The following is a 27,403-nucleotide window of genomic DNA, read 5'->3' as shown; positions in this document are numbered from 1 at the left end:
AGTACCAACACTATTTTCGAAAAAAACATCTCAGGATTTCTGAGAAGGAAAATGTATTGCATTAGTGCATTTACAGTGTCATTGTAAGGACTATACCCAACTTTTTATGATACAGATTTCTTGTTGTTTTTCACAAAAAGAACAGGCACCTGTTCTGACCATGTTACTTTATTAACATAATAATAAATGGCAACCAAAGAGATATTCCAAAAGAGATTGTATTACAGTGGTGGGCATGTTCTATCCCCCAGTAGATTATTTCTAGACATATGAACAATGTCTCATACATGACTTATCTAAAAATGCATTCAGCGGGATCTATTTAAATTCTTACTTCAATCATCTTATAACTGTGCCACTGGTGACAATCTCCAGTTTGGTAATTTTTATGTTTTTACTCTTGTGTTACCTTTGTTACTTGTTATTCTGTGACTAGTTACCTAGTCTTTTTTTAATGTTATTTACCTCAACATGCATTCAAAATGAAAATGCACTTTCCACAATGCCGCGTGAACTTGTTTTAGGTTATTCCTTTCCTGATGAGTGGGTCTGAACATGTCCCTTTTTGTATTTCTATCATTGTGGCAGTCATACTAATACATAACAATAAAACAAATGCCAGAACACCAACAAGACACATCTATCTCACCATAATATTGATCAGGGCCCACATGATCTGGCTGTATGAGGTGTATTGTGATGGTAACCCCAGTTTCTCCAGTTTGCTTCTCTCCTTGCTGCCCCCTGTGCTTCTTATTTTAATGTATTTTATCCCCTGTGGATTTAGCCAAAATTACATCTTATCTCTGTCTACCTTTTTTTAAAGCCAGGTGAACATGCCCAATGCTCCTCCTCCATGGTAAGACACTAAGACCCTTCCAGAGCACTACCCCCTACTTTTGACACACTGTCTCACTCATGTAGCCCTGCTTTATGGGCCTTTCTTTCCAAACCTTGTCCAGTCTCTTTCTCTCTCTCTCTCTTTCTGCATGACCTGTGGCCGCCATGTGGTGTTTGTTATGGTGTCTACTGAGCTGTGAATTTGTTGTTTTATGTGTGTACTACTTATTGTACTTGTAAGCTTCTCTTGGATCATGTTAACTCCTTTATTGCCAGAAAGGCCAGTCCAACAATATACCTTTCTGGTACTTTAACCCAGAGACAATGGAACAGACCAGATTTTTGTTGAGAACTATGCAGACAGCTTTAATACAATCAATTTTGTATTTCATTCCCCAAAATGTTGGCATTGCACATTATTTTTTTAATTTAAAAGGTAAATGTAATATCCAACTTTGATATGTACATAAGAAAAGACATTTAAGCAACAACATGACAGTCCTATTTTTTTTTTCCGGTGTGCTTTATAATTCCATAGCTATAGAGACGTATAGACAAGCAGACTAACAGAGATAGAAGGACAGAGCGATATAATATGTATAAGTACTGCAAGTAAATTTAGGTAGTACAGCAATCCAATAGTTTCAGGGTTTAGAAATACAGATGATAGAGGCTTCTGTACTGGAGTATTATTTCCGATAAAAAGATAGGACCTACAATGCCGTTGAGGTTAGAAGGATGGATTAGATAGATGAATAGATCATTAATATATTTATTAATGTAAAACAAAAGACAATTCATAGAATCTTTTGCATATTTTTAATACAACTCAATTCAAATTCACACCTAGTTACCAATTGCATTACCGGTAATTTGTTTGTGCAGCTGTTAGAGAATGTACAGAGAGTAAGGATATCAAGCGTAATCTCCTGATTCGACTATGTATAACATAGCAGGTTTTTGTATTTTTCACCCCCTGTGCTGCCAGCAGTATTTGGAACCCTGTATATGTTCTCAGCAAAAAATCTTTATTTCCGTTCTCTCCTCTGTTTGATGTTTCTTCCTGCAGGTATGTGTTGGGAAAGGGGTTTCGCATAGAGGAATGCAAAAGGAAACTTTTATATTAATAATTTCAAGTCATATTAGAATTAGGTCAAGCCATATTTAGACAGAAATCACATGCCATATTTTTTTTTATTGAACAAGAACTTAGGAAACACGAGCTAATGTCAAGGTGTCCAATTCTATCTCCGGAAGTATTACCATTGGTTATTAACATATTTCTGCAAGTAACAGGGGACAATTTAAAAACTATGTCACCTTTGCAAAAGCAGATGGCCACATTAATATCCACTCCTTGTTTTCTGGAACCAGGGGAAAAAATGTGTATTTTAACATATCAACTTACCCTAAATGCCTCTTTTTTAAATATCTATAATTCAGGTTAGACTTGGAAAACCAGGAATAAACTGTGACCTAGCCTGGTATTACTGGAATTCACCCATTATAGAACCACCGTGCCACAGCTTGGATGAGTGTTCAGGACCAATTCACTTTAAATGTGTCACCATAAAAATGGCAAGTTAAAATGTGGAGCATCATAATTGCAATAGTATAATGAAGCTGCATTCATAAATTATTTTTTTCATGTGAGTCATTATAGTGTGAGGTACAGCAATGAACCACATGTTTTAGTGGACACTGTGTTGGACCCCATGAGAGTTGTGGACATTTAGTACAGTGCCTAGTATCTGAAGCCCATCTACTATTCTAACTTTAAGTGTGCCGTAATGCAAAATATTTCCTAGTTCTAACAACCCATCTAACTCATAACATTATTACCCAACAACCCTGGAAGTGGCATTAAAATAATTCAGCCGTTATGAACTCTGCTAGTTTATGAATGAAGCCTCATTTCAGCATTGCTCATATAAAGCTTGACATTCTGAACATGCTGTTTTGACATTAACATGTTAATGGATATATTCGTATAGGAAACATCTGGTCCTTGGCTCGATTACAGAAAGTAAAAGTCGGAACAAGCTAAATTTATAATGCTTCTCAGTGCAGGTAGACATTACACAGTGGTTTCAGCAGTAGAATATAGGATAAACAGATATATTTAACAAAAGAGAGATAGTTATACGTTTTTATTGCTGTTGATGCTAGGATGGACCTTTGTCAGAAATTAGTTATATTAGGTATCTGGTTCTAGAATATCAAGAGGCATTGATTATAGCCTTAGGTAGGGAATGTCCATATAGGTGTTGCAGTACTGGGGCCTTCCAGTACAGGTAAGATATGGGATAGAAAGCAGCCTCTTGAGTTTCCTAGACGGGTCCTCACCACATCCATTTACTCTGTAACCTACCCCCTCTACTCTGGGTTCCAGAATGTGGAGGAGAACTCCCGAATCTCCATCACCTTCTTCAGGCTCTTCCGTGTTATGCGTCTGGTGAAGCTTCTCAGCCGAGGAGAGGGGATCCGAACTCTGCTCTGGACATTCATCAAGTCATTCCAGGTAACTGAAATACTGATTGTGTCATACTAGCTTACAGGGTTATAAAAACTCTGAGAGCTCAACTATTTAACTCTGTGCATTCATGATTACCAGTTAGCAGTTTAGCTGATGTAGACCAGGTCCTCCAATGGTATGCAGTACATTATAGGTATTCTTGACCATCTCAACTAGAGTAACAAAGGTTATTCTGTATATTTAGGATGATTGTAATTATGCACTGAATTCATTCTATACTTACTGTGCCAATTGTTGGTATTATAAATCTCTTGGTATCACTGTAAAAGAACGTAAACAAGCTAGTGAAAGGTTATCTAATTTATTGAGCCACTTTACTAAGGAAGAACAGTGTTTGACTGCACAACCTTTTATGAGACTCTTTAACTGGTGAAGCTCAGTTGCTCAGTTGGCAATTAGTGTTGGCCAATTGTTTTTTTTTTTTTTAATTCTTTATTTTTGCAGTGCGTATAGCGGTTACAGGTATACATATGGTACCCCAACGGCATTCCATATGCTGATTTCAAGACAGTAGGTACAGTGGGGGGTAGATAGACAATGCACTTTTTTTTTTGATATTACATATTGATAACAAGCTAATAGGTGTCGCTTTATGGTATAACATGTTAGGTTGAAATTGCGTTTAACTCAACTAGTTGCACATCAGATTGTAGTTATATTGCCATGACAGTAATCTAAGACATAGAGGTTGCTTAGATGTAAGTGTGTGTTTGAGAAATAGCAGTGAGTGTCAGTAGTGAAATGTTGGCTACCCTCCTTATCATTTGTGCTAAGTAAGCTGAATAACTGACTACGCATTAAGGTGTCTTGCGAGTGAATCTGGGCAGTTAAGTCCACAATATGAACATTTAATACAGGTGTCATGGAATGATACTGTGCCAGCTTAGGTCGCGGGTCCCAGTCTCTGGTTTCCCGGGATGGAGTTTCACCCGACTCCGGTCTTTGGTGGGCACCTCGGATGTTTGTGAGGTGCGGTGTTATCCCCCTGTGCCATCTTGTAAGGCAGCGGCAGATGCTGGGCCTAATGTTGGTGAGGCTCGGGTCCGGGCTGTTGCGAAAAGCCACCCCCGGGGGCACAAACTACCGGGTAATCCGTAGCGATCAGCTCCAGGACAGCGGTGTCTACTGCCGGTGTTTGGGTCTGCAGCGTCGTGTCTCCGCTCACCGCTTGGCATGAAGTGGGGGCATCTGAACCCGGCTTGTCATCCTGGGAGTGATGTGGCTTTTTCACCTGCCTGCGAGATAGGTAAGGAGCATGCTCGAGCGTCTCTCATGGTGCAGTCTGTTCTGCACTGGAAGTCTCCCCAGTGGCAGGTAAGGCGTGGGACCGCTGTATTTGTCGAGCCTCAATTCGGGCCCAGAAGGCTGTGCAGACCGCTTCGAACGCTGCGTTGAATCTGCGTTCCCATGAGGGCATGAGGCATACAGGGTATGGATTCTCCAGAGTTTGCCCGGTGGCGGGCTGGGTCGGAGGAAGTCATGCTGTTGAGGGTCTGGTTGCTCAGTTTAGTAAGCTCTGCTTCTCTCCGCCATGCTGATTCCCTTGCAGCGGCCATCTTGGAACCTCTGCAGTGTTTCGCGCTTGCAGGAGTTGTGCCGACTTAGTGGTGCAAGATAGTCGAGGTTGCTTGATGGGGTCCGGGATAACCCCCACCGGACTACAGGGGGGGGGGAAGTACGGGTGCCGGCCGTGTGCTTGATTTGCCTCTCCAGGCCAGGATCAGAAGATTGGCCGCTTCTCCCGCCCCGTCCATGGAGGAGGCCGCAAGTCTCAGCTGGCAGTCAGCGTGGGCATACAGTTGCTTGTTTCGATTCTAGGAATGCCCAGAGGTTGGCAGGCGTTAGCAGGTAGCCAAGTATGGGCTGGAATTAGTGATTTTAAGTCGACAAAGTGTTCTTTGCCCAGGAGCCGACATAACCTGCGTCCGCTCGGCTTGATGGTCAGGCTCCGCCTGGCCAATTGTTTTAATTAATAGTTTTCTCCCAAACTATATACGAGCAAAGATTGCCTTTGACTAAGTGTCGGTAACATTGTATAGAAACAGTAGAGCTTATGTATAAAGAGTGGTTCTAATTCTATAAATGTTGAGGGATAAAAAGAAATATTCTGATAGTTTCCACTTTAAGGCCTTTTTAATTATCTCTCCTATATCAATTGATTACACTAGCAGATAAAACCAATTTTGCCTGCATTGACTGCCCCTTGTGAGCGCTCAGAATGATTTACTAGTTCAGCTGTTTTGGCAAAAAATATAAATACATTTTCAGCTTGCCAGTTGACTGCTCGCAGTTTAGTGAATAAACCAAAGATAATGGATTGACAGTTGAATTCCTGCAAACAGTGACAAATATAGAAAGAGAGAAAAGTTGATATAAGAGAAAAATATGAAGAAAGGAGATCACCATAACATTTAATGCCACTCACCTGCCTTTGTAATCTTGAGTGTCTTTAGTTTATTGTAAGTTTAATGAAGATTAACAGAATGTGTGTTCTTTGGTTAATTTTAATATGTTTATAACCATCGGGAAAGTAACAGAAAATGTTGAAAATAGATGTAAAAATATATATATTTTAAGACTGCAATATGGGTTTTGAGTTTTAACTATTTCAGTGCATGCTATAGCCTCTGCTCAGGTAAGGGTTAATGCTTGTCAACGCTTTGTACCTTTGAGCCTTTTTGTAGCAGGGAATAATGTCAGTGAGCAGGACTGACAGATGTTTCCAATCAGAGTGCAGTTTTCATGTAAATATGAAGAATGATTCTGTGATATCCACAAGGGTGGGATGAGATTGAAATTAATGTTTAACTTATGCCATGGTTGTCCTGGCACAGAGCCGCATTTTGGTTCAAGGGAGGGGTGATCAAGGCTCCCAAAGCAGCCTCAGGGGCTGCTGGCGTCAGTGTGATGCCAGTGTGATGGTGGTGCCTGGTTGAATGATGACCCTGTCGGAGTGTATAATTTTATCGCAGTGTGTCAGCGCCTCCTGCCAGACATTCTGAAAAACTGCAGGGGATTTTTTTTAGTTATACCTAATTCTTGTGTGATGTAGGTAGAGGAATATTTAATATCAAATGGACATTAGCGTGACATAAGATATAGGTGCAAAGGGGAAATGTGGAAGTGTGTGTAAGTATTAAGAAGAAGAAGTAGGAACACGAGAAGGTGAACAAACACAGAGGGCTGATATAAGAGTTAGAAAGGATGTGGAAAATGAAGGCAGTAGTAGTCCCAGTGGTAATAGGAGTACTCATTGCTGGAATCCCCAATTTTGGAGACTGGCTTTAGCATGAGGAATACAGAAATCTATCTTAATACACACACACTTTATGGACAAAATTAAATGGACACTTGACCTTTACACCTATGTGAGATTATTGGATATCTTATTCTAAAACCATTGTTGATATAGCAGGCCTGATTGTTTAATGCCTCATATGTCTAGAACCTAAATTAATTATTGGTAGTTAACGCCAACCCTGTACCCCAAACCCATACCACTAACCTTATATTTACTCCAGCTCTAACTATATACCCCTAACCATAACTCTACACTAAACGTAAAACAGCTTTAACCCTAACCTATCATTAATAAATCCCTGCTTTACCCGAATACTAACCCTACACAAACCATTACCCTACAACTAACACTGCTGGCACTTTGGGACCACTAAAAATAGGCCCAGCTGGCAGAAGGGAGCCCCAGATATTTATTGATTCCTGGGTTTCCTGGTGTGACCGGGATTGAATTTAGCTCACACCTAAACGTTAGATTGTGTCAATATGTCCTAACAGTGTTAAAGCCTGTTACAGTTAGAACATAATGACATGTCCTAGAGTTAACATCATGTCAAGCTAGATGACCAATGAGTGGAAACTTTTTAAATTCATATTTTATTGAGAAATTGAGTAGCTGTGTCACACACTGCAGTAGAGTTATGGAATATTTAAGCCTCGTGTGAAGCTTTCTGGTTGCTACCGGTAATTATTGTGTGAATCTGGGTCTTCACTTAGCTTTGTGGAAAGCTTAACTATATCAGCACTGTTTGTAGCTAAGTAATGACTGAAAAATGGTTGGAGGCTTAAATATCTTATTGCGTCCTTGGGCAAGACACCTAACAATACATATCATCCTACCTCAAATCCTCACAGATTGTTAGCTTGTTTGAGCAGGGCCTGCTTCATATCCCCTTTCCATAATTGTAAAGCAATTGTGAAGTTCTGCAGAACATGTTGGTTATTATAAATAGTAATAATACTTCGGTGAAGCTGAGATATCTCTGACCTTTGTAGAAAGTTTTAATATACATTATGTCAGTTGTGTGTCTGTAACGAGTATATACCCCTACACGCAGGATCCAGCCTAACAGAAGACAGTACAGAGGAGAGATACGTCTACCGGACCTTAGAGTGGCCGGACTCGACGTAATAGGATAAGACAGAGTCAGGAACAATCCGAGGTCAAGGGCACAAAGAGACAGCGTAAACGAAAACTAGCCGGGGACTGGTACACAGGAATCAGCAAGCCGGCAAACAGTACAGAATAGGATAAAGCGAAAACGAAGTCAGAATACAAAGCCAAGGTCAAATACGGAGAAACACAACTGAACACAACAAGCACTAAAGGGAACTGTAGCAGAAACCACGATAGGGCAAGGAACAAAGGGAAAAGGGTAAGTATAAGTAGCCTTCAAACTAATGTGATTGGCTCCTGTCACTTCCACTCCCCCAACAGGTAAGTGTATGGGGTGATTGGCATGACAGGAGCCAATGGGAGCCTTTTTGCAATTTAGGCTCCCACTGTCTCTTTAAGAGCGCGCCCGAGATTCGCGGCGCGCTCTTAGCTGCAGGCGGGACACGTGACCGCTTCTCGCGGTCACTGCCCGCCTTCCTGTCTGAACAGTCGGACGAGCCGCGCGCGGCTCGTGCAGCCGCAGGACCGCGCGCGGCTTGAAGAGAGGACCGCGTCCGGCCCCCGGATAAGGTAAGTACCGCTACAGTACCCCCCCCTGAGGACACGCCCTCCGGGTGGGCAGGACCAGGCCTGGCAGGAAAACGCGAATGGAAAGAACGTACAAGGCGGGGAGCATGAACAGCATCCGCAGAAATCCAACTGCGCTCCTCAGGCCCATAACCCTTCCAATGTACCAAGTACTGAAGCGGGGAGCCAATTTCATAGAAGGCACCCGGAGGCGAATATTCCGTGTGGAAAGCAAAACCCTGTCCCCCACAACATAGGAAGGAGCCGCTCTGCGATGCTTGTCAGCCTGAGCCTTCTGGCGGGCAGCAGAGTCCACCAAAGAACGCTGAACCTGCTCCCAAGTATTACGCAAACCAGCCAAATGCTCATCCAGAACTGGCATGCCCTGAGAGGAGAATGCAGCCGGAAGAACAACGGGATGCTGGCCATAGACAACGTAAAAAGGGCTTTTGCCGGAAGAATCATGAGTGGCATTATTCCGAGCAAATTCAGCCCAAGGAAGCAGGTCAGACCAATTGTCCTGATGGTGAGACACAAAACAACGGAGGTACTGCTCAAGAGACTGGTTGGCACGTTCAGCAGCTCCATTAGACTGGGGATGGTAAGCGGAAGAAAATGAGAGGGAAATACCCATCTCCGAACAAAAGGCTTTCCAGAACCTGGAAATAAATTGGCTACCCCTATCGGATACAATAGATAAGGGAATACCATGTAATCGAAACACTTCTCTAGCGAAGATAAGAGCCAATTCCTTGGAAGTGGGCAACTTGCGAAGAGACACAAAGTGAGCCATTTTGGAAAACCGATCTACTATCATTAGGATGACTGTGTTACCATTCGAAGGGGGTAATTCAACAATAAAATCCATTGATAGATTAGACCAAGGTCTCTCGGGAACGGGCAACGGATGCAACAGCCCACAAGGAACTCTACGAGAGGTTTTCATACATGCACAAGTAGTACAAGCACTTATATAGTCAGTAACATCCTTACGTAAGGTATCCCACCAGAAATACCGAGAAACGGCTGACACTGTTTTGGAAATACCAGGATGTCCAGCAGTCTTAGTATCGTGATAAAGTGACAGAATATCCCGTCTCTCGGGAATGTCAACGAACAATTTATCATTAGGCCTCTCGCTGGGTGCCATGCCTTGTTTCGCTTGTATGGCCTGCAAGAGGGACGAGGAAATAGACAATATAGTAGTTGCTATTATCCTGTCTGGGGGAATGACAGGAGTGACATCAATCTCCTGTTTGTCAATAGTCTCGAATTGTCTGGACAGAGCGTCCGCTTTGGTGTTCCGGTCACCTGGCCTATAGGTGATTATATAATTAAAATGAGACAAGAACAGTGACCACCTAGCCTGCCTTGAAGACAATCTTTTAGCTTCGCTAAGGTAGGATAGGTTCTTATGATCTGTAAATATGAGAATAGGATCCTTAGTTCCTTCTAGCAAATGTCTCCATTCTTTGAGTGCTAAAATGATAGCAAGGAGTTCGCGATTACCCACATCATAATTCCTCTCTGCCTTGGACATTTGTTTAGAAAAGAAGCCACAAGGATGCAATGGCTTGTCAGGAGACTCTCTTTGGGATAAGACAGCACCTACCCCTATATCGGAAGCATCAACCTCAAGTATATATGGCAATGAGGGGACAGGATGCTGTAAAATAGGGGCAGAGGCGAACGTAGTTTTAAGAAAGTCAAAAGCCTGAAGTGCCTCAGTAGACCAGACACGTGTATTGCCATCCTTTTTAGTCATACGAGTAATAGGCGCTACTATAGACGAAAAACCTTTGATAAAACGTCTATAATAATTAGAGAAACCCAGAAAACGCTGGATGGCTTTCAGACCTTGCGGCAGAGGCCATTCTATGACTGCAGCGAGCTTCTGGGGATCCATCCGAAAACCCTCGGCGGAAATCAAATACCCTAAAAACTGGACCTCGGACTGGTCGAATAGACATTTTTCTAATTTGCAATAAAGACCATTAGCAAGAAGGGTCTTCAGAACTGTTGTAACATGTCTGTGATGAGCGTGAATGTCAGTAGAATATATTAAAATGTCATCCAAGTACACAATAACAAATGAGTGAATGAAGTCCCTTAAGACATCATTAATAAATTCTTGGAACACTGCTGGGGCATTGCAAAGCCCAAATGGCATGACGGTATACTCATAATGACCTGACCGAGTGTTAAAGGCTGTCTTCCATTCGTGGTCCTTTTTAATACGTATCAAATTGTATGCTCCTCTAAGATCTAATTTGGTGAATACCGTAGCATGTTTGAGCCTGTCAAACAATTCTGTTATTAGAGGTATAGGGTAAGCATTTTTGATGGTGATCTTGTTAAGACCTCTATAATCAATGCAAGGTCTTAAATCACCTTCTTTCTTTGATACAAAGAAGAACCCCGCTCCAGCCGGAGAAGAGGATCTTCTAATAAATCCCTTGTCTAATGACTCTTTAATGTACTCCTCCATGACACGGTTTTCTTGAACCGATAGGGGGTACACCCTGCCCTTAGGAGGTATAGTACCAGGCAACAAATCAATAGCACAATCGTAGGGTCTGTGAGGCGGTAATTTGTCAGCCTCTCTTTTATCAAAGACAGTCTTTAAAGTTAAATACTGAGAGGGTATTGTCGTAGATAAAGGAGGAACAGTAGGAACGTTAATAGAATTCACAGGCGTGACTTCAATAGTACATGACTCATGGCAGGCTTCACTCCATGATTTTATCTGCCCTGTCTCCCAGTCAAAAATGGGATTGTGGGCACGTAACCATGGATACCCTAACACCAACTGTGAAGAGGGAGAGGTGATGACCTGGAACCGAATGGTTTCATAGTGTAGAACCCCTGTGTACATGTGTAGCGGTGCAGTCTCGTGAGTAACAACAGGAGATATCAATGGTCTACCATCTATGGCCTCAACGGCCAAGGGTATCTCCTTCTCTCTGATGGGAATATTGTTTCTCTTTACAAAACCAGAGTCTATAAAGTTCTCGGCTGCCCCAGAATCAACCAGGGCGTCTATGTTTTCAACTATACAACTCTCTCCCATATGTAAAGAAACAGGGAGAAGCAGTCGGTTAGGAGGCAATGTAGGAGACTTAGAAATCACACCCAAGGCCAGTCCCCTATAAGGTCTTAGGTGCGAGAGTTTTCCGGGAGCAGAGGACACTCCTTTACCATATGGTCTCTCTTACCACAATATAGGCAGAGTCCCTCCCTTCTCCTATGTAATTTCTCAGTATCTGAGAGTTTGGCAACCCCTAATTGCATAGGTTCCTCTTCAGATACTTTAACACTCTCCGGTATATTAACTCTGGGTTGAATAGGTGTAACAAAACGTCTATTCCTGTTCTTAGTATAGAGCCTGTCACGAATCCTATTATCTATATCGATGAGGTAGTCAATAAGGTCCTCTAAGGCAATAGGAAGCTCCTTAGCTGCTACCTCATCCAATATAGAGTCTGATAAACCTTCCATGAAGGCCGTAGTTAACCCATTATTGGTCCAATCGACCTGTGAGGCAAGGGTACGAAACTGTATAGCGTAATCAGCCACAGACCTAGAACCCTGTTTAACCCTCATTAATGCTCTAGCGGCATTCTTAGACCTTTTCATAGTATCAAAAGTTCTGCGAAAAGCTGTTAGGAAACTGTGACAGTTATGCACCATAGGTCCATTAGCCTCCCAAATAGGGTTTGCCCATTCAAGTGCTTTGTCGGTAAGTTGGTGCATAAAGAACCCAACTTTAGACCTCTCTGTGGGAAATGAACGTGGATACATTTCAAAATGAAACTCTATTTGGTTAATGAACCCTCTGCATGTCTTAGAATCCCCTCCATACCTAGGAGGAGGCGTTAAATGTGCTGTAGCGTTAGGCATAGTCGATACTTCAGGAAGCAGGGGTGCAGGAGGGTTAGGTGCGGTTGCTGGAATGGTTCTAGCTAAGAGCGTCTGGAGAGCCTGAGCTATTTGATCCATACGGTGATCCTGCTCTACAAATCTAGCCTCATGGGTCGCCATCTGTTGAGCTAAATCTGCGGGGTCCATGGCCCTATCGTAATGTAACGAGTATATACCCCTACACGCAGGATCCAGCCTAACAGAAGACAGTACAGAGGAGAGATACGTCTACCGGACCTTAGAGTGGCCGGACTCGACGTAATAGGATAAGACAGAGTCAGGAACAATCCGAGGTCAAGGGCACAAAGAGACAGCGTAAACGAAAACTAGCCGGGGACTGGTACACAGGAATCAGCAAGCCGGCAAACAGTACAGAATAGGATAAAGCGAAAACGAAGTCAGAATACAAAGCCAAGGTCAAATACGGAGAAACACAACTGAACACAACAAGCACTAAAGGGAACTGTAGCAGAAACCACGATAGGGCAAGGAACAAAGGGAAAAGGGTAAGTATAAGTAGCCTTCAAACTAATGTGATTGGCTCCTGTCACTTCCACTCCCCCAACAGGTAAGTGTATGGGGTGATTGGCATGACAGGAGCCAATGGGAGCCTTTTTGCAATTTAGGCTCCCACTGTCTCTTTAAGAGCGCGCCCGAGATTCGCGGCGCGCTCTTAGCTGCAGGCGGGACACGTGACCGCTTCTCGCGGTCACTGCCCGCCTTCCTGTCTGAACAGTCGGACGAGCCGCGCGCGGCTCGTGCAGCCGCAGGACCGCGCGCGGCTTGAAGAGAGGACCGCGTCCGGCCCCCGGATAAGGTAAGTACCGCTACAGTGTCATAATATAGGTGATAGCATTTGGGGTGTTTGACTATGTCAGCATTGTGTTACCTTATATTGGTGTTGTATTCCCCACTACCTGGTTGGTAAAGATAGTGTTAATTATCATTGAATATCTAAGATTCTTGTGAAGGTAGGCAGTTCCTGCGCTTTGTGAGAATCTGTGTCTTCACTTAGCTTTGTGTGTTTAGCTAGGTAGCCACACTGGTCACCAGGGCCGCCTTCAGGGAGTGACAACCATGACGTTTGGCATGGGCCCGGTGGCCCTGGGGGGCCCGGCCGCCCGGGCCCCACGTGGAGCGGCGAAACTGCCGCAGGTGCATCTGCACCGGGGCCCATCAGGTGGCCCCAGCATTTAGGGCCACCCGGTGAGCCCTATATCTTCAGGGGCCCGGTCAGTGCTGCGGCCGTGTAATTGCGCAAACAGGCACCTTTAAAAGGGAGAGCAGAGCAGGGGGAGAGGGAGAGCAGAGGACAGGAGAGGACACCAGAGGCATCCGCTCCCACCATCCCCAGCCACCCTCCTACAACTTAAAGGTAAGAGGAGGGGGGCTGATAAATGAGGTGTGTGTGTGTGTATATGTATGTGTCTGCAAGTATGTATGTATGTCTGTGTGTGTATGTCAGTATGCATGTATGTCAGTATTATGTCTGTGTGTGTATGTCAGTATGTATATATGTCTCTATGTATGTCTGTGTGTGTATGTCAGTATGTATATATGTCTGTGTGTGTGTCAGTACAGGGAGTGCAGAATTATTAGGCAAGTTGTATTTTTGAGGATTCATTTTATTATTGAACAACAACCATGTTCTCAATGAACCCCAAAAACTCATTAATATCAAAGCTGAATATTTTTGGAAGTAGTTTTTAGTTTGTTTTTAGTTTTAGCTATTTTAGGGGGATATCTGTGTGTGCAGGTGACTATTACTGTGCATAATTATTAGGCAACTTAACAAAAAACATATATTACCCATATAATACCCATTTCAATTATTTATTTTTACCAGTGAAACCAATATAACATCTCAACATTCACAAATATACATTTCTGACATTCAAAAACAAAACAAAAACAAATCAGTGACCAATATAGCCACCTTTCTTTGCAAGGACACTCAAAAGCCTGCCATCCATGGATTCTGTCAGTGTTTTGATCTGTTCACCATCAACATTACGTGCAGAAGCAACCACAGCCTCCCAGACACTGTTCAGAGAGGTGTACTGTTTTCCCTCCTTGTAAATCTCACATTTGATGATGGACCACAGGTTCTCAATGGGGTTCAGATCAGGTGAACAAGGAGGCCATGTCATTAGATTTTCTTCTTTTATACCCTTTCTTGCCAGCCACGCTGTGGAGTACTTGGACGCGTGTGATGGAGCATTGTCCTGCATGAAAATCATGTTTTTCTTGAAGGATGCAGACTTCTTCCTGTACCACTGCTTGAAGAAGGTGTCTTCCAGAAACTGGCAGTAGGACTGGGAGTTGAGCTTGACTCCATCCTCAACCCGAAAAGGCCCCACAAGCTCATCTTTGATGATACCAGCCCAAACCAGTACTCCACCTCCACCTTGCTGGCGTCTGAGTCGGACTGGAGCTCTCTGCCCTTTACCAATCCAGCCACGGGCCCATCCATCTGGCCCATCAAGACTCACTCTCATTTCATCAGTCCATAAAACCTTAGAAAAATCAGTCTTGAGATATTTCTTGTCCCAGTCTTGACGTTTCAGCTTGTGTGTCTTGTTCAGTGGTGGTCGTCTTTCAGCCTTTCATACCTTGGCCATGTCTCTGAGTATTGCACACCTTGTGCTTTTGGGCACTCCAGTGATGTTGCAGCTCTGAAATATGGCCAAACTGGTGGCAAGTGGCATCTTGGCAGCTGCACGCTTTACTTTTCTCAGTTCATGGGCAGTTATTTTGCGCCTTGGTTTTTCCACACGCTTCTTGCGACCCTGTTGACTATTTTGAATGAAACGCTTGATTGTTCGATGATCACGCTTCAGAAGCTTTGCAATTTTAAGAGTGCTGCATCCCTCTGCAAGATATCTCACTATTTTTGACTTTTCTGAGCCTGTCAAGTCCTTCTTTTGACCCATTTTGCCAAAGGAAAGGAAGTTGCCTAATAATTATGCACACCTGATATAGGGTGTTGATGTCATTAGATCACACCCCTTCTCATTACAGAGATGCACATCACCTAATATGCTTAATTGGTAGTAGGCTTTCGAGCCTATACAGCTTGGAGTAAGACAACATGCATAAAGAGGATGATGTGGTCAAAATACTCATTTGCCTAATAAATCTGCACTCCCTGTATGTATGTGTGTATGTATATATGTCAGTATGCATGTATGTCTGTGTGTGTATGTTAGTATGCATCTGTGTATGTGTCTATCTGTATGTGTGTGTGTATGTCAGTATGTATATATGTCTGTATGTATGTGTGTGTGTATGTCAGTATGTATATATGTCTGTATGTATGTGTGTGTGTATGTCAGTATGTATGTATGTCTGTGTGTGTGTATGTCAGTATGTATGTCTGTGTGTGTATGTCAGTATGTATGTCTGTGTGTGTGTCAGTATTCATGTATGTCAGTATGTATGTCGGTGTGTATGTCAGTATGTATATATGTCTGTGTGTGTGTCAGTATGTATGTGTGTATGTATATATGTCAGTATGCATGTATATCTGTGTGTGTATGTCAGTATGTCTGTATGTATCTGTGTATGTGTCTATCTGTGTGTGTGTGTGTGTATGTCAGTATGTATATATGTCTGTATGTATGTGTGTGTGTGTATGTCAGTATGTATGTATGTCTGTGTGTGTATGTCAGTATGTATGTCTCTGTGTGTGTCAGTATGCATGTATGTCAGTATGTATGTCTGTGTGTGTGTATGTCAGTATGTATATATGGCTGTGTGTGTGTCAGTATGTATGTGTGTATGTATGTATGTCAGTATGCATGTATGTATGTGTGTGTATGTCAGTATGTCTGTATGTATCTGTGTATGTGTCTATCTGTATGTGTGTGTATGTCAGTATGGATATATGTCTGTATGTATGTGTGTGTGTATGTCAGTATGTATGTGTGTATGTATGTATATATCTATCAGTATGTATGTCAGTATGCATGCATCTCTGTGTGTGTGTATGTCAGTATGTCTGTATGTATCTGTGTATGTATATATCTATCTGTGTGTGTGTGTGTGTGTGTGTATGTCTGTATGTATGTATATCAGTATGTATGTGTATGTATGCCATTATGTATGTATGTATGTGTGTCAGTATGTATTTATGTGTGTGTATGTATGTCTGTGTGTCAGTATGTATTTATGTGTGTGTATGTATGTCTGTGTGTCAATTTGTATGTATGTCTGTTTGTCAGTATGTATGTGTGTGTCAGTATGTGAGTATTTATATATGTCAGTGTGTGTGTCTGTATTTCAGTATGTGTGTGTGTATCTGTATATGTGTGTATGTTTGTTTCAGTATTTGTGTCTGTTAGTATGTGTGTATCTTTCTGTGTGTGTGTCTGTGTCCTTTTGTGTCTGTGTGTGTATTCCTGTGGGTGGGATTTGGAGGCGGGCACCCGGGGCTCCAGACCTTGAGCTGTGTTAGGGGCCCCACAATTTCTGATGGCGGCCCTGCTGGTCACATTGGAAAGTTTGTATATCTCTGCATTGTGTGAAGCTGAGTGACCACTGTAGAAACATGGCTTGTTGAATATGTCAATAAACAGTGCGGCTAGATTCACTAACCATTATGGACAGTTTGTTAGCTTAGCTTTGTGTGAAAATAGACAATTCTGAGCCTTTTGTAAAGTCTGAATTGTGTAGAACTAGTGAAGTGTTTGAACATGCCAACATGTATGAATCTAGCTAGTAGCTAAGCATTGTGGGAAGCCTGAGTAAATTTCTCATCATCTGAAGCTAGGTAGTTGCTGGGCATTGTAAGACACTTGAATGTTGCAGCATCTTGTGAAGCTGGATCCTCATGGAGCATTGTGAAATATTGAATATGTCAGTATAATATGAATCTATCTAATAACTGGTTACTCAACATTGTGCGGAGACAGGTGCTCACTGAGGGCTGTTGCAGGTTGACTGAATATTTTAGCATAATAGTAAGCAGGAACAGAAGACTCTGTGCTTTGTGCACGTTTAAAAAATTTTAAGCACAGTTGATATGTTGTACAAAATGATATCAATTGAAGAGGGTGAGAAATAGCATTGGACAATGCAGCTCTGTCAAGATATTTAAAAAATACTACTAGGTTTCAAATGTGTATTGACAAAAAAATGGCAAAGGTCCTCTTGACATATGTAATGTATCTGCATAGGTTCCAGGATTTGATAATTGTCTAAAGTGATTCCAGTTTCTGTAGTAGACGTGCTTATTCACCTTGCTGACCATATCATGTCCTGTTTTTCGCAGGCACTCCCATATGTAGCGCTTCTTATTGTCATGCTGTTCTTTATCTACGCAGTCATCGGCATGCAGGTAAGTGTGCACTCTTGCAGCCATAAGGCACTCAGATTCATGGAACAGACCCATGCTAAATTCTAAGAGTAATTCTAGGAAGCTACGGTTAAAAAAGCCTAATAGTGCCAACAAATTGGCTAGTAAAAGCAATAACATTTGATGTCGTATTTCCCCATTATTAAGTTCAGTAATGGCCACTTTCATATATCAGAGTGGGCAGCTAAGATGCTATGAGTGTACTAGGACAGGCAAGGATCAAAATATTTGAAATCCAGGTTCCAACAGCAATATACGTACTTGATGTACATATTTTGAGACTGCAAAAAGATGACAGCAGTTGTGAATGTAAGCGTGCACTGGAAAATCAGGTTGCCATATTTTGAAAGTGAAAATGCTGCACGTGTTTTGAATAAATGCACATTATACTTCAGGAGCCGTCCAGGGAAACTGTAGTAATAATGGAGCTATATGGCCTTACTGAAAATACATGCAAACAAAAGCCTGCAACCCATACTGAATACATAATTCTCCTTTCAAGTAGTTATCATGATAACAGAAAGAACCACAAGATGGATTCTAGCTCTGAAATGAACTGTGTTACTATATCCAAGAACAAGATGTATCTTGTTAATGCACCCTCTCTCACTCATTAGCACAGGGGATCACACTTCTTTGGAAAGGTTTGCTTTTTCAGAGTTGCAGATTTTGAGGATAACTTACTGTAATTTAGTGTCACCCTCAGTCACTGAGACCTAAAAGAGTTCAAGGGAAAACTAAAGTTGTTAAATGTATGCCATCAGAGGCAAGATTGCCTGCTCTAGGCTACAGGTGATTAACTTTGAAAGAGAGTAGTAACGCACCTCCTCTAAACTGCTGATGAAAAGTTAGAAGTATTACTACTTATTAAATGTGAAATTGTAAAATCTCAAAAAATGTACAATCTTGAAAATGACTTGATTTCTTATACTCTTCAGGTTTTTGGGAAAATTGCTCTAAATGACACTACAGAAATTAACAGGAACAATAATTTTCAGACTTTCCCTCAAGCTGTCCTGCTGCTGTTCAGGTGAGTAGACAGAGAGAAAGGGGAAAGAATGCATAAAGCACATCAAGGTCCTTAAGCAACCTAGGCCAGTAAAAACACCAATGTGACATTTTAGCAGCCTGTCCTATAGATTTTTATTTTTCAGGAAAGACTGTACTGCCTTAAAAATAGAGCAGTAAAGGAATTTGGCTGTAGCATTTTTATTTGTTTATTTTTTTTATTTTCAAGGGAATGTCAAGTAGCCAAATAGCCAGTAGATCCTCTGGCTATTTTATATCGGTAGCAACTGCAACAAAAGCCATGAAAATGAATTGCATTTGAAAAACTTACGATAATGATCATACATTCTTCTTTGCACATTAACAACCACTAGTGAAAATAATGCACATTAGTGGGAACGTAATACAAATGGACATGGAATGAATTACTCACAAGAACCAGTGTGTTCAAAGAAAACATAAACAGGTTTATTCCTCAGTGAGGAATGTGGGCAATACAGTTGGAAGTTAGCACATAAAACCATGAAAATTAGCAAGACATTACAATATAATAAAGCATTGCAAAGGGAAACAAGATAGTGGGAAAAAAACAAAAAACAGGGAATAGGTAGCAGATTGAAGCTGCCCTCTACCATGTTTAGGTGGGGAAAGACAATAAAAAGGGGGCTCAGTGGGCTAGGAGAGGAAAACTGGAGAGGAGTGGAAAAGGAAGAGGAGGGGACATATGTTAAGAGAAGACAAGAGTTATGTGTGGGACAGAGGGTTATTGTTATAAGAGAAAGATGAGGAAAGGCTGCACCATCGTTGTCCAGAAGTCCTCTGAGGATGTGCATAATGTTCAGTGCATCCATGTATTAGAGGATGGCTATACTGAAAATAAGTACAAACATAAGCCTGCAGCCCATACTGAATTCCATAATTCTCCATTCAAATATTTATCATGATAACAGAAAGACACCCAAGATGGAGTCTAGTAGTAATATCCAATAGTAATCCATAGATTACTACTGAGTTTAAAAAAAATATCAGCAATTATCTTGAAAGGTATATTTTGGGGGGCAATTTGTGAGCCTATGCGAAAATCCCAAGTTTATTTTTTTTAAATACATAAAGGTAGATATAGTCTATAAATGGCTGAACAATATTGCTTGACTCTAATGGTAAGGTACACTATATGGACAAGAGTATTGTGATACACCTCTTAATTACTGAATTCAGTTGTATCTATCTGACTCACTACCACAGGTGTATAATTCAAACACCTAGCAGTCTGCATTTACAAACATTTAAAAAAGGGTCATTCTGCGGAGTTCTGTGATTTCAGGCATAATACTATTAATGGATGCCATCTTTGCAAAAAGTTAGTTTGTGAAATGTCATCCTTGCTGGATATTCCACAATCAACTGTAAGTGGTATTACTGGAAAGAGGAAGTGTAACAACAGTAACAACTCATCCATGCAGTGGAAGACCATGGAAAGTCGCAGAGCAGGGTCACCGAGTGTTGAGGCACGTGGTGCGTAAAAGTGGCCAATGCTCTGCTGATTCCATAACTGGAGAGTTCCAAACTTCCACTGGCATTAATATCTGCACAAAAACTGTGCAGTGGGAGCTTCATGGAGTGGCTTTCCATGGTCAAGCAGCTGCACACAAGCTTCACGTCACCAAGTACAATGCTAAGCGTTGGGCATTGGATTGAGTGGTGTAAAGCACTCTGCCACTGGACTCTGGAGGAATGGAAATGTGTTCTGTGCAGTAATGAATCATGCTTCTCTCTTTGGCAATCTGATGGTCGAGTCTGGTCTAGTATGCCTGTCTCTAGAGAGCTGTGCACGCTGACGACAGATGCAAAGTATTCACGGAATTCACATTGGCAGCCAATGTCACATGTGTTGGGGGTGCAACTAGCCCTCAGTACACAATTAGCAATAACTCAAGCTGAAACACTGCACATACATACTCCTACCACCATGGCCACTTTAAATCCCTGAAGTGGTCATGGTTCTTGGAGTACGTCTTTAATTCCTGAATTTTGTCATTTATCAATTTTTCTATAAGTGCTCACCAATTTCTCATCCACTTTTTTCATTCCTCCTACTTGTATTATTACAACCCCATTTTCCTACTTGTACTCAGTCCCTTGCTCTTTTTGTTTGCCTCCCTCGCCACCCTTCTAGATGCGCAACTGGTGAAGCCTGGCAAGAGATTATGCTCGCCTGTCTCCCACATAAGAAGTGTGATCCGGAGTCTGAGACTCATCAACCCAATGAGGGCGAGTTTCCTTGTGGTAGCAGTTTTGCCGTCTTCTATTTTATCAGCTTCTACATGCTCTGTGCATTTCTGGTGAGTAGGCAATTCCACAGGCAGTCAACAGTGCCCACATTAAACTGCCTTATCTTACTGGAGCCTCTGCTGTGATAGTTGGGTGCAACGTTTAGCTACACTGCATGATCAACCAAACTAATTGCCATGTTGCCTGTGATCCATTTGTCCTCTTACTGTGTCACAGCATGCCAGTCACATTCTCCACACACGAGACATGCATTGTCACTTGCCATGTCACCAGCTACCTCTATAAATGACAGTCCCTGCCTCCACGTGTTTTTCATATTTCTTCTGGCCAGTGCTAATCAGGTGATGGGTGCCAGTGTCTTCTTTGGGCAGCATATGTGATTCTGGCCACTTCACTATATAAATCTTCTCTCATTTGTGTTTTTCAGTGGTCTACTAGTGCATTATAGAACTCTTGGGATATAATTTGGGTTTGGATGTCAAGTAGGTTTCATTAAACCTGCTCACACTAGAAACCAGTACTACATCTTCCTGTTCCTTTCTCCGTGCTATATCGCTTTTTTTTCCCACAAGAATGGCCCATTATACCCAGTAACACTCAATAATTAAATTGAATAAGTACTGCATGAGCTTCTGACAGTGATTTACTATTAAATATGTATTTACTAAGGCACACGAACAGAGTTACCTCTTAAAGTAAGAATTGTCAGGAATTCAAAGTGAATTCAGAGTAAATTTTAAATTTAAGGCCAAAATAGAATGCTTCCATTTGGCTACCCTGGCCCTAAATGTGAAATTCACTTTGAGAATTCCTGACATTTTTAACTTTAACGAGGGTTGGATTATTTATTAAAATTTTAACAAGTTTACCACTTTAAGGTATATTGAGAAAGTTAAAAAAAATGTAAGCAAACCCAAAAGTTGAAAGAACTTGTCAGTTTAAAGACATTTCTGATAAAATTCACTAAATGTACTGTCATCAATATGCACGAGATCATCTTTTAATTGCCTCAAAATTACAACCCTTCCAAAATGGGTTGAATTGCCCCAAATGTGCTAAACATAGATTTGAGATGGGGCCATCTCATACCTCAGGAATAGTGAGCAATTACATTTCCAACTAATTCCGAAATTAAAAAGGAGAAGTTCATTAGACTGCAGGCTGCACAGCAGCATGTGAGCACATGGTTAGGAATATTTAGAAATAAATTGCAACAAAACCAGAGGAAATGAGAACTCTGAGAACAGGCAAACGCTTAGAGACACTCAGTAGCTTGCCCTTCAGTTAGTCCTCACTCAGGTCTCGTAAATGTTATTGCTTATATATGCCATTGCAAAATTAACCTATACAATTTGTATGCCAGTCTGATCCTACCCGTATGGATACCGAATGGTAAAGTGATATAATTTGGCAGATACAGCCTGTCCTTCCCTACCATTTATATAGTGTTCTTTCACAAAATTGTTTAATCCGTTTAAATAGTTAGATGTGTTTCTTGATTAGATTTGTAGCTATTCAATTTAACATAGTCAAGTCTTGGTTCTAAGGGTTTTTCCTCCTCAGGCAATAATCCAAATTAATAGTCTGTCCTATGTCACATATCTCCATTCCCGATCCTTTTTTACTGACCTCTCGCAGTCTTTTTGTTCTCTCTATCTCTTCATTATTAATGGCATCCCAACTCCTGTCTTTCTTCTGACACTTTGTTATTGTTTCCCAAGAGCAGTACTGAGAGTACTTAGTGCCCACCATGTGTGCAGACCAGGGTGAGTAAATGGTCTCCACAGGCACCCCATGTTCTCCTTTACAGGCCAGCTGTACAAAAAAGAGCAGGCTTATGCAATGTATGATGATATACTGTAACTATACCCCCATAATTTTTGCTTAGATTAGGTGTAAAAAACTAATATAAATCTTTGAGCTTTGAAGTTGCTGTTTAGTGGATGAGTGAGTGCACTGGATATTGTGTATTGTACGATACATTTAGAAATATCCTCCTTTTCACCCAACTTCCTCAAACACACTTAAAATACTACAGCACTATAATAGTCTGGGTTTAGCTGTGTACTTAACTCATTTTCTCCCCTGCAGATCATTAATCTGTTTGTCGCGGTCATTATGGATAACTTTGACTATCTGACGCGGGATTGGTCCATATTGGGCCCTCATCATTTGGATGAATTCAAACGGATTTGGGCAGAGTACGATCCAGAAGCAAAGTAAGGCTTGAGATATACAGTGACAGGAGGTACAGGGGTGTTACAGATGTATTAAACAGGGGTTATACAGATGTATTAAGCTGATACCTTGATTCAATGCCTTAGAGGGACTCTCCAGTCAGAGTCTTTTACTCACCTCGTTCCAGCGCCGGGAGCCTCGTGAAGCCGCACCCCCTATTTCGTCAAAATGACGAACTAGGCGGGCGCGAGCAGGGAGCAATCAGCCGCTTCCATTTGGAAGCGTCATTGCTCCCTTGTGCGCATGCGCGGCTTCGTCGCACATGCGCACATACTTCAGAGGGCGGCATTCATGCCGCCCTCTGAAGTCCTGAGCGCACTACTGCGCTTGACTGACAGCTCAGCTCGCGGTCTTTGCCCGCCTCCCTCCTCTGCTGACAGGCTGGAGAGAGAAGGCGCGCACAAAGTGCCTTCTCTCTCCTGCACACGTCAGACGTATTTTAATACGTCTGACGTATACAGGGCCTTTTTAGGGCCCTGCATGATAGGAAGTCCCTCTGGTGGCTGTCTGAGTGACGGCCACTGGAGGTATTCCTATCAATCAATGTAAACACTATATTTTTTCTGAAAATACAGTGTTTACATTAGATTGCCTGCAGGGAGCTATAGAACTCACCTGAACAAATACATTAAGCTGTAGTTGTTCAGGTGACTATAGTGTCCCTTTAAGGCAGCCATAACAAGTTTTAAAATGGCATGTTATTAAAATAAAATTAAAATAAATATTTCTTATGGTAAAAAACAATACATCAGGTAATGTCAATATGCAGTATTCATTGGAACATTATTATGTACAGAAAGTACGGAAGTTTGTTTTTTTTAATGAATTTTGTTCACATATGACATATTTATTTGTTGAATGATTTGAGGGAAAGCAGAGTAGTCTGTCTGAATAACCAAAAATAGAGTTAACATACCGTACCTAATAAAATAACTTAAATTAATAATAAATTGCTACTTCAATATGTCCTCCTGAAATAATATTGATCTAATACATAGGCAAGAGGCCTATGCTCTTGGGTTCCAGCTTACCAGTAACAGTTCAACAATAGAGATATAACGAAGAAAAAATGTACATAGTGTGAAAATGTTAAAATTCAATCATTTATTAAGATAACATTCAATGAAGTAAGGAAACCATGATAAAGTGCAACAGAAAATAAATTATTTGGTAATAGGAGAATTCCCAGTATTGTGCATGTATTACACATCACTGCATTTTAATAGTTTCAAAATATATCAACATTTAGTTAATTATTCCAATATGGTTGTTAAAGTGGCTCTGTCACCATCTGGGCTCTTTGTATAATTTGTAAAGACCCTCATCGGTGACTTTGTCGCTGGGTGATCTTCCATGAATATTACTAACATAAATGTTCCTGTTTATGTTTACCAACATCGTATTCTCTTACTCTCCAGAGGCCGTATCAAACATTTGGATGTAGTGACTCTGCTGAGACGGATTCAGCCACCATTGGGGTTTGGAAAGTTGTGTCCACATCGCGTGGCATGTAAGGTGAGAGAACCTTCAAATGAACTGTTTGATCAAATTGTGCCATTTAAATCATTCCAGATCAGTTTTCGCACTCCTAAATAAAATGAAGATGAGGATCTTACTGACAACTGATTGCTAATTAAACCTTAATAACGTGATCAATGTGTGACTCCAGGAGTTGTGTATTAAATCCAATTTCCTCTTTCCATGCAGCGTCTGGTTGCCATGAACATGCCGCTAAATAGTGATGGAACAGTTATGTTCAATGCCACGCTCTTTGCTCTGGTTAGGACATCGTTGTGCATAAAAACAGAAGGTAAACTCCAGACTTAAGTCTGTTTCCCATAGCTCCTGTGTACCCAAAGACATCAGTCCCGAGTCCTAATGAAAATAAATGGCTGTATTGAAATTACAGCTAGGACTCTACCATGTAACATTTATTTACAGTGGTAAGACCTCACAATAGATTAAAATTGAATCAATAAGAACTCATTAATTTTTTTTAAAAAAATATTATGGTGCACTCAATCAAAGACAAGTCTGGGGGGCGGTGCATGAATTTCAAACTAAGCAAACGCATGCTACAGGGGCTCCCCCAGAAATCTGGAATATTAAGCCATATTGAGCCTGTATGCAGACCACAGGGCACTGCCAAGTTTAGGGGTGCCCTGGGGATCCTTTTGACACTTTTTCAGAACATCTACATAACCAGGAGCTCGAGGTGGTTCACCACGGTTCACCTCGTTCTGATCCTAGTCCATTCCTGAGAGGCAACCCAGCTGTTCTAAGTGCTGGAGCAGCAGATTACTGATCCTGAGACCCATAACATGGCAGACGCCACATGTTCCCCATAGTCCGAGTTGGAAAGCATATTTGCTGAATTCTGGAGAAAATTGGCACTCAGGGAGCGCCAAGTGAACCAACCAGAAGAGAGTGTCCACTTTGGCACCTATGGCATCGCCTCCACGCTTCCATTGCAGGCACGCTGTGTGCAAGAACATAAGACCACGTAAAAAGTGGCAGAACAGGCGACATCTCCCAAAAACATCCTACCTCCTAGAAACATCTTTCCCCTGACATTGACTAGTAGACCTTGTCTACTGAAATTCTAATTACTTCCACATTTCTTTGCATGTATCAATCTGTCCCATTACATCTTTCTAGGAAAGATGACAAGAAACTTACCTGCCTTTTACATTCTTCTAATGGGTCCCTAAGCGACTATGAATAGCATTAAACAAAATTTACAACGGTCTAGACACAATCTGGGTCTTTCTAACATTCTAAATGGCTTAACACAGCCATGCTTTGGACTGACTTTCTATACAAGACCACAACTCAATGACTCACCTATACCGTCAATTTTACCCAGACATACACTTACCCTCAAGAAACACCTACCCTCAAGATCCTAACCTGTCCCTTTACTATACTCCTCCATTAAAGCCTGGACGTTAGTCTGACTTTGTGCAGGTCTAAACTGGTAGTTTAATGTATTTATTTATTACTGGTATTTATAAAGCGCCAAACAGATTCCGCAGCACAGTTTAACCCCTTAAGGACACATGACATGTGTGACATGTCATGATTCCCTATTATTCCAGACGTTTGGTCCTTAAGGGGTTAATCACTTCACGACTATGGTAGCTAATCCTTTATTCCAAGAAGGCAGAGCTGGCCATCCTTTTATAATTTGGTCTAGGGGGATCTGCGATACATTGATGACTGCATAGATTCCCACTGTCGTAAAACCTTCCTTATGCCTCCCTAAAAGGATAAATATGCTACCACTCCAATGCCCTGCATTTAAAGATTCTCCATCGAGCCTACCTTGCTCTAGAAAAGAATGTACTACGAATATGCACTCATCGCCTAATTCTAAAAAGGGAGGAGGTGGACCTGTTCTGCTTATGGTCTTGCTAGCAGATCCAGCACATTTAAAACTCTCTTAAGATATACTCCACTCAATCCTTAAACATTGCCTTGCCTCTGTCTCTGGAGTTGGCCTAGGTATGGCATGTGATCTTTCCACCTAGATTCACCAAAATTATAATAATTCTTGTCCTGGCTGTACTGACAAGAAATGTTGTTATACAAAATTGGATTTAAGCCGATTCCACAAACCTTGCCATCTTCCAGGCAAAAATGTGCCACGCCTTCTGTATAGACTGGCTATTGACCCGTAACTGCAAATAAAAATTGACTTAAAAAATGTTTATGTCTGGCAACCTTTTATTAATTCCCTTGACCCAAACATTGCTAAATCAGCATCTAGTTATTGTATAACCAAGACTCTTTGCAGGACTGGACACAATCCTGAGCTTACCTTATCCCTGTTTTTATTTCAGCCTTTAGGGAAGGTATGTTTTCCAATCTGTAATTGGTGGGCAATTTATTGTATTTAAGTTTACAATGGAGCTTAGAAGTTTAAACTTTTTTTTATTTAAATGTTATTAATTGATATTATAAATGTTGCACTCAACCGAATGTATATTAGGTTCACTACCTTTGTCTAATATTATGTATTGGCATTCCTCTCATCTTGCCCACTTGCATTGCCTCTTTGTCATTATAATTTGTTAGTATGCTGTCAACCAGCCTCTGTCAATCACACTTTTCTATCAAAATAGTTTGAAAAAAAGTTTGAATGTAAAAAAAAAACTTTGATGTACTTAATTTGAAATCTTCCTATTATGTGATTAGATAATAGGAAGATTTCTGCCTTATTAAAAGGTTG

At 41.4% G+C, this 27,403-nt stretch overlaps 1 protein-coding gene across 7 annotated transcripts in view; it reads left to right on the top strand.

Annotated features, from left to right (window-relative positions):
- The window catches only part of CACNA1C (calcium voltage-gated channel subunit alpha1 C), a 590,913-nt gene that overhangs the window by 536,604 nt on the left and 26,906 nt on the right, over positions 1 to 27,403 (top strand). For all 7 annotated transcript variants that reach the window (XM_063447661.1, XM_063447667.1, XM_063447665.1 and 4 more), the window contains 8 exons: positions 827 to 859; positions 3,233 to 3,361; positions 17,551 to 17,616; positions 18,573 to 18,664; positions 20,819 to 20,984; positions 23,026 to 23,153; positions 24,591 to 24,687; positions 24,880 to 24,982. In XM_063447661.1, the coding sequence (XP_063303731.1) occupies positions 827 to 859; positions 3,233 to 3,361; positions 17,551 to 17,616; positions 18,573 to 18,664; positions 20,819 to 20,984; positions 23,026 to 23,153; positions 24,591 to 24,687; positions 24,880 to 24,982 (814 nt within the window). The remainder of the gene's footprint in view (positions 1 to 826; positions 860 to 3,232; positions 3,362 to 17,550; positions 17,617 to 18,572; positions 18,665 to 20,818; positions 20,985 to 23,025; positions 23,154 to 24,590; positions 24,688 to 24,879; positions 24,983 to 27,403) is intronic.

Source organism: Pelobates fuscus, chromosome 3 (assembly GCF_036172605.1).
Source record: "Pelobates fuscus isolate aPelFus1 chromosome 3, aPelFus1.pri, whole genome shotgun sequence".
Lineage (NCBI taxonomy): Eukaryota > Metazoa > Chordata > Amphibia > Anura > Pelobatidae > Pelobates > Pelobates fuscus.
The sequence above is the reverse complement of the archived record's forward strand: the minus strand, read 5'-3'. Positions and strand labels throughout refer to the sequence as shown.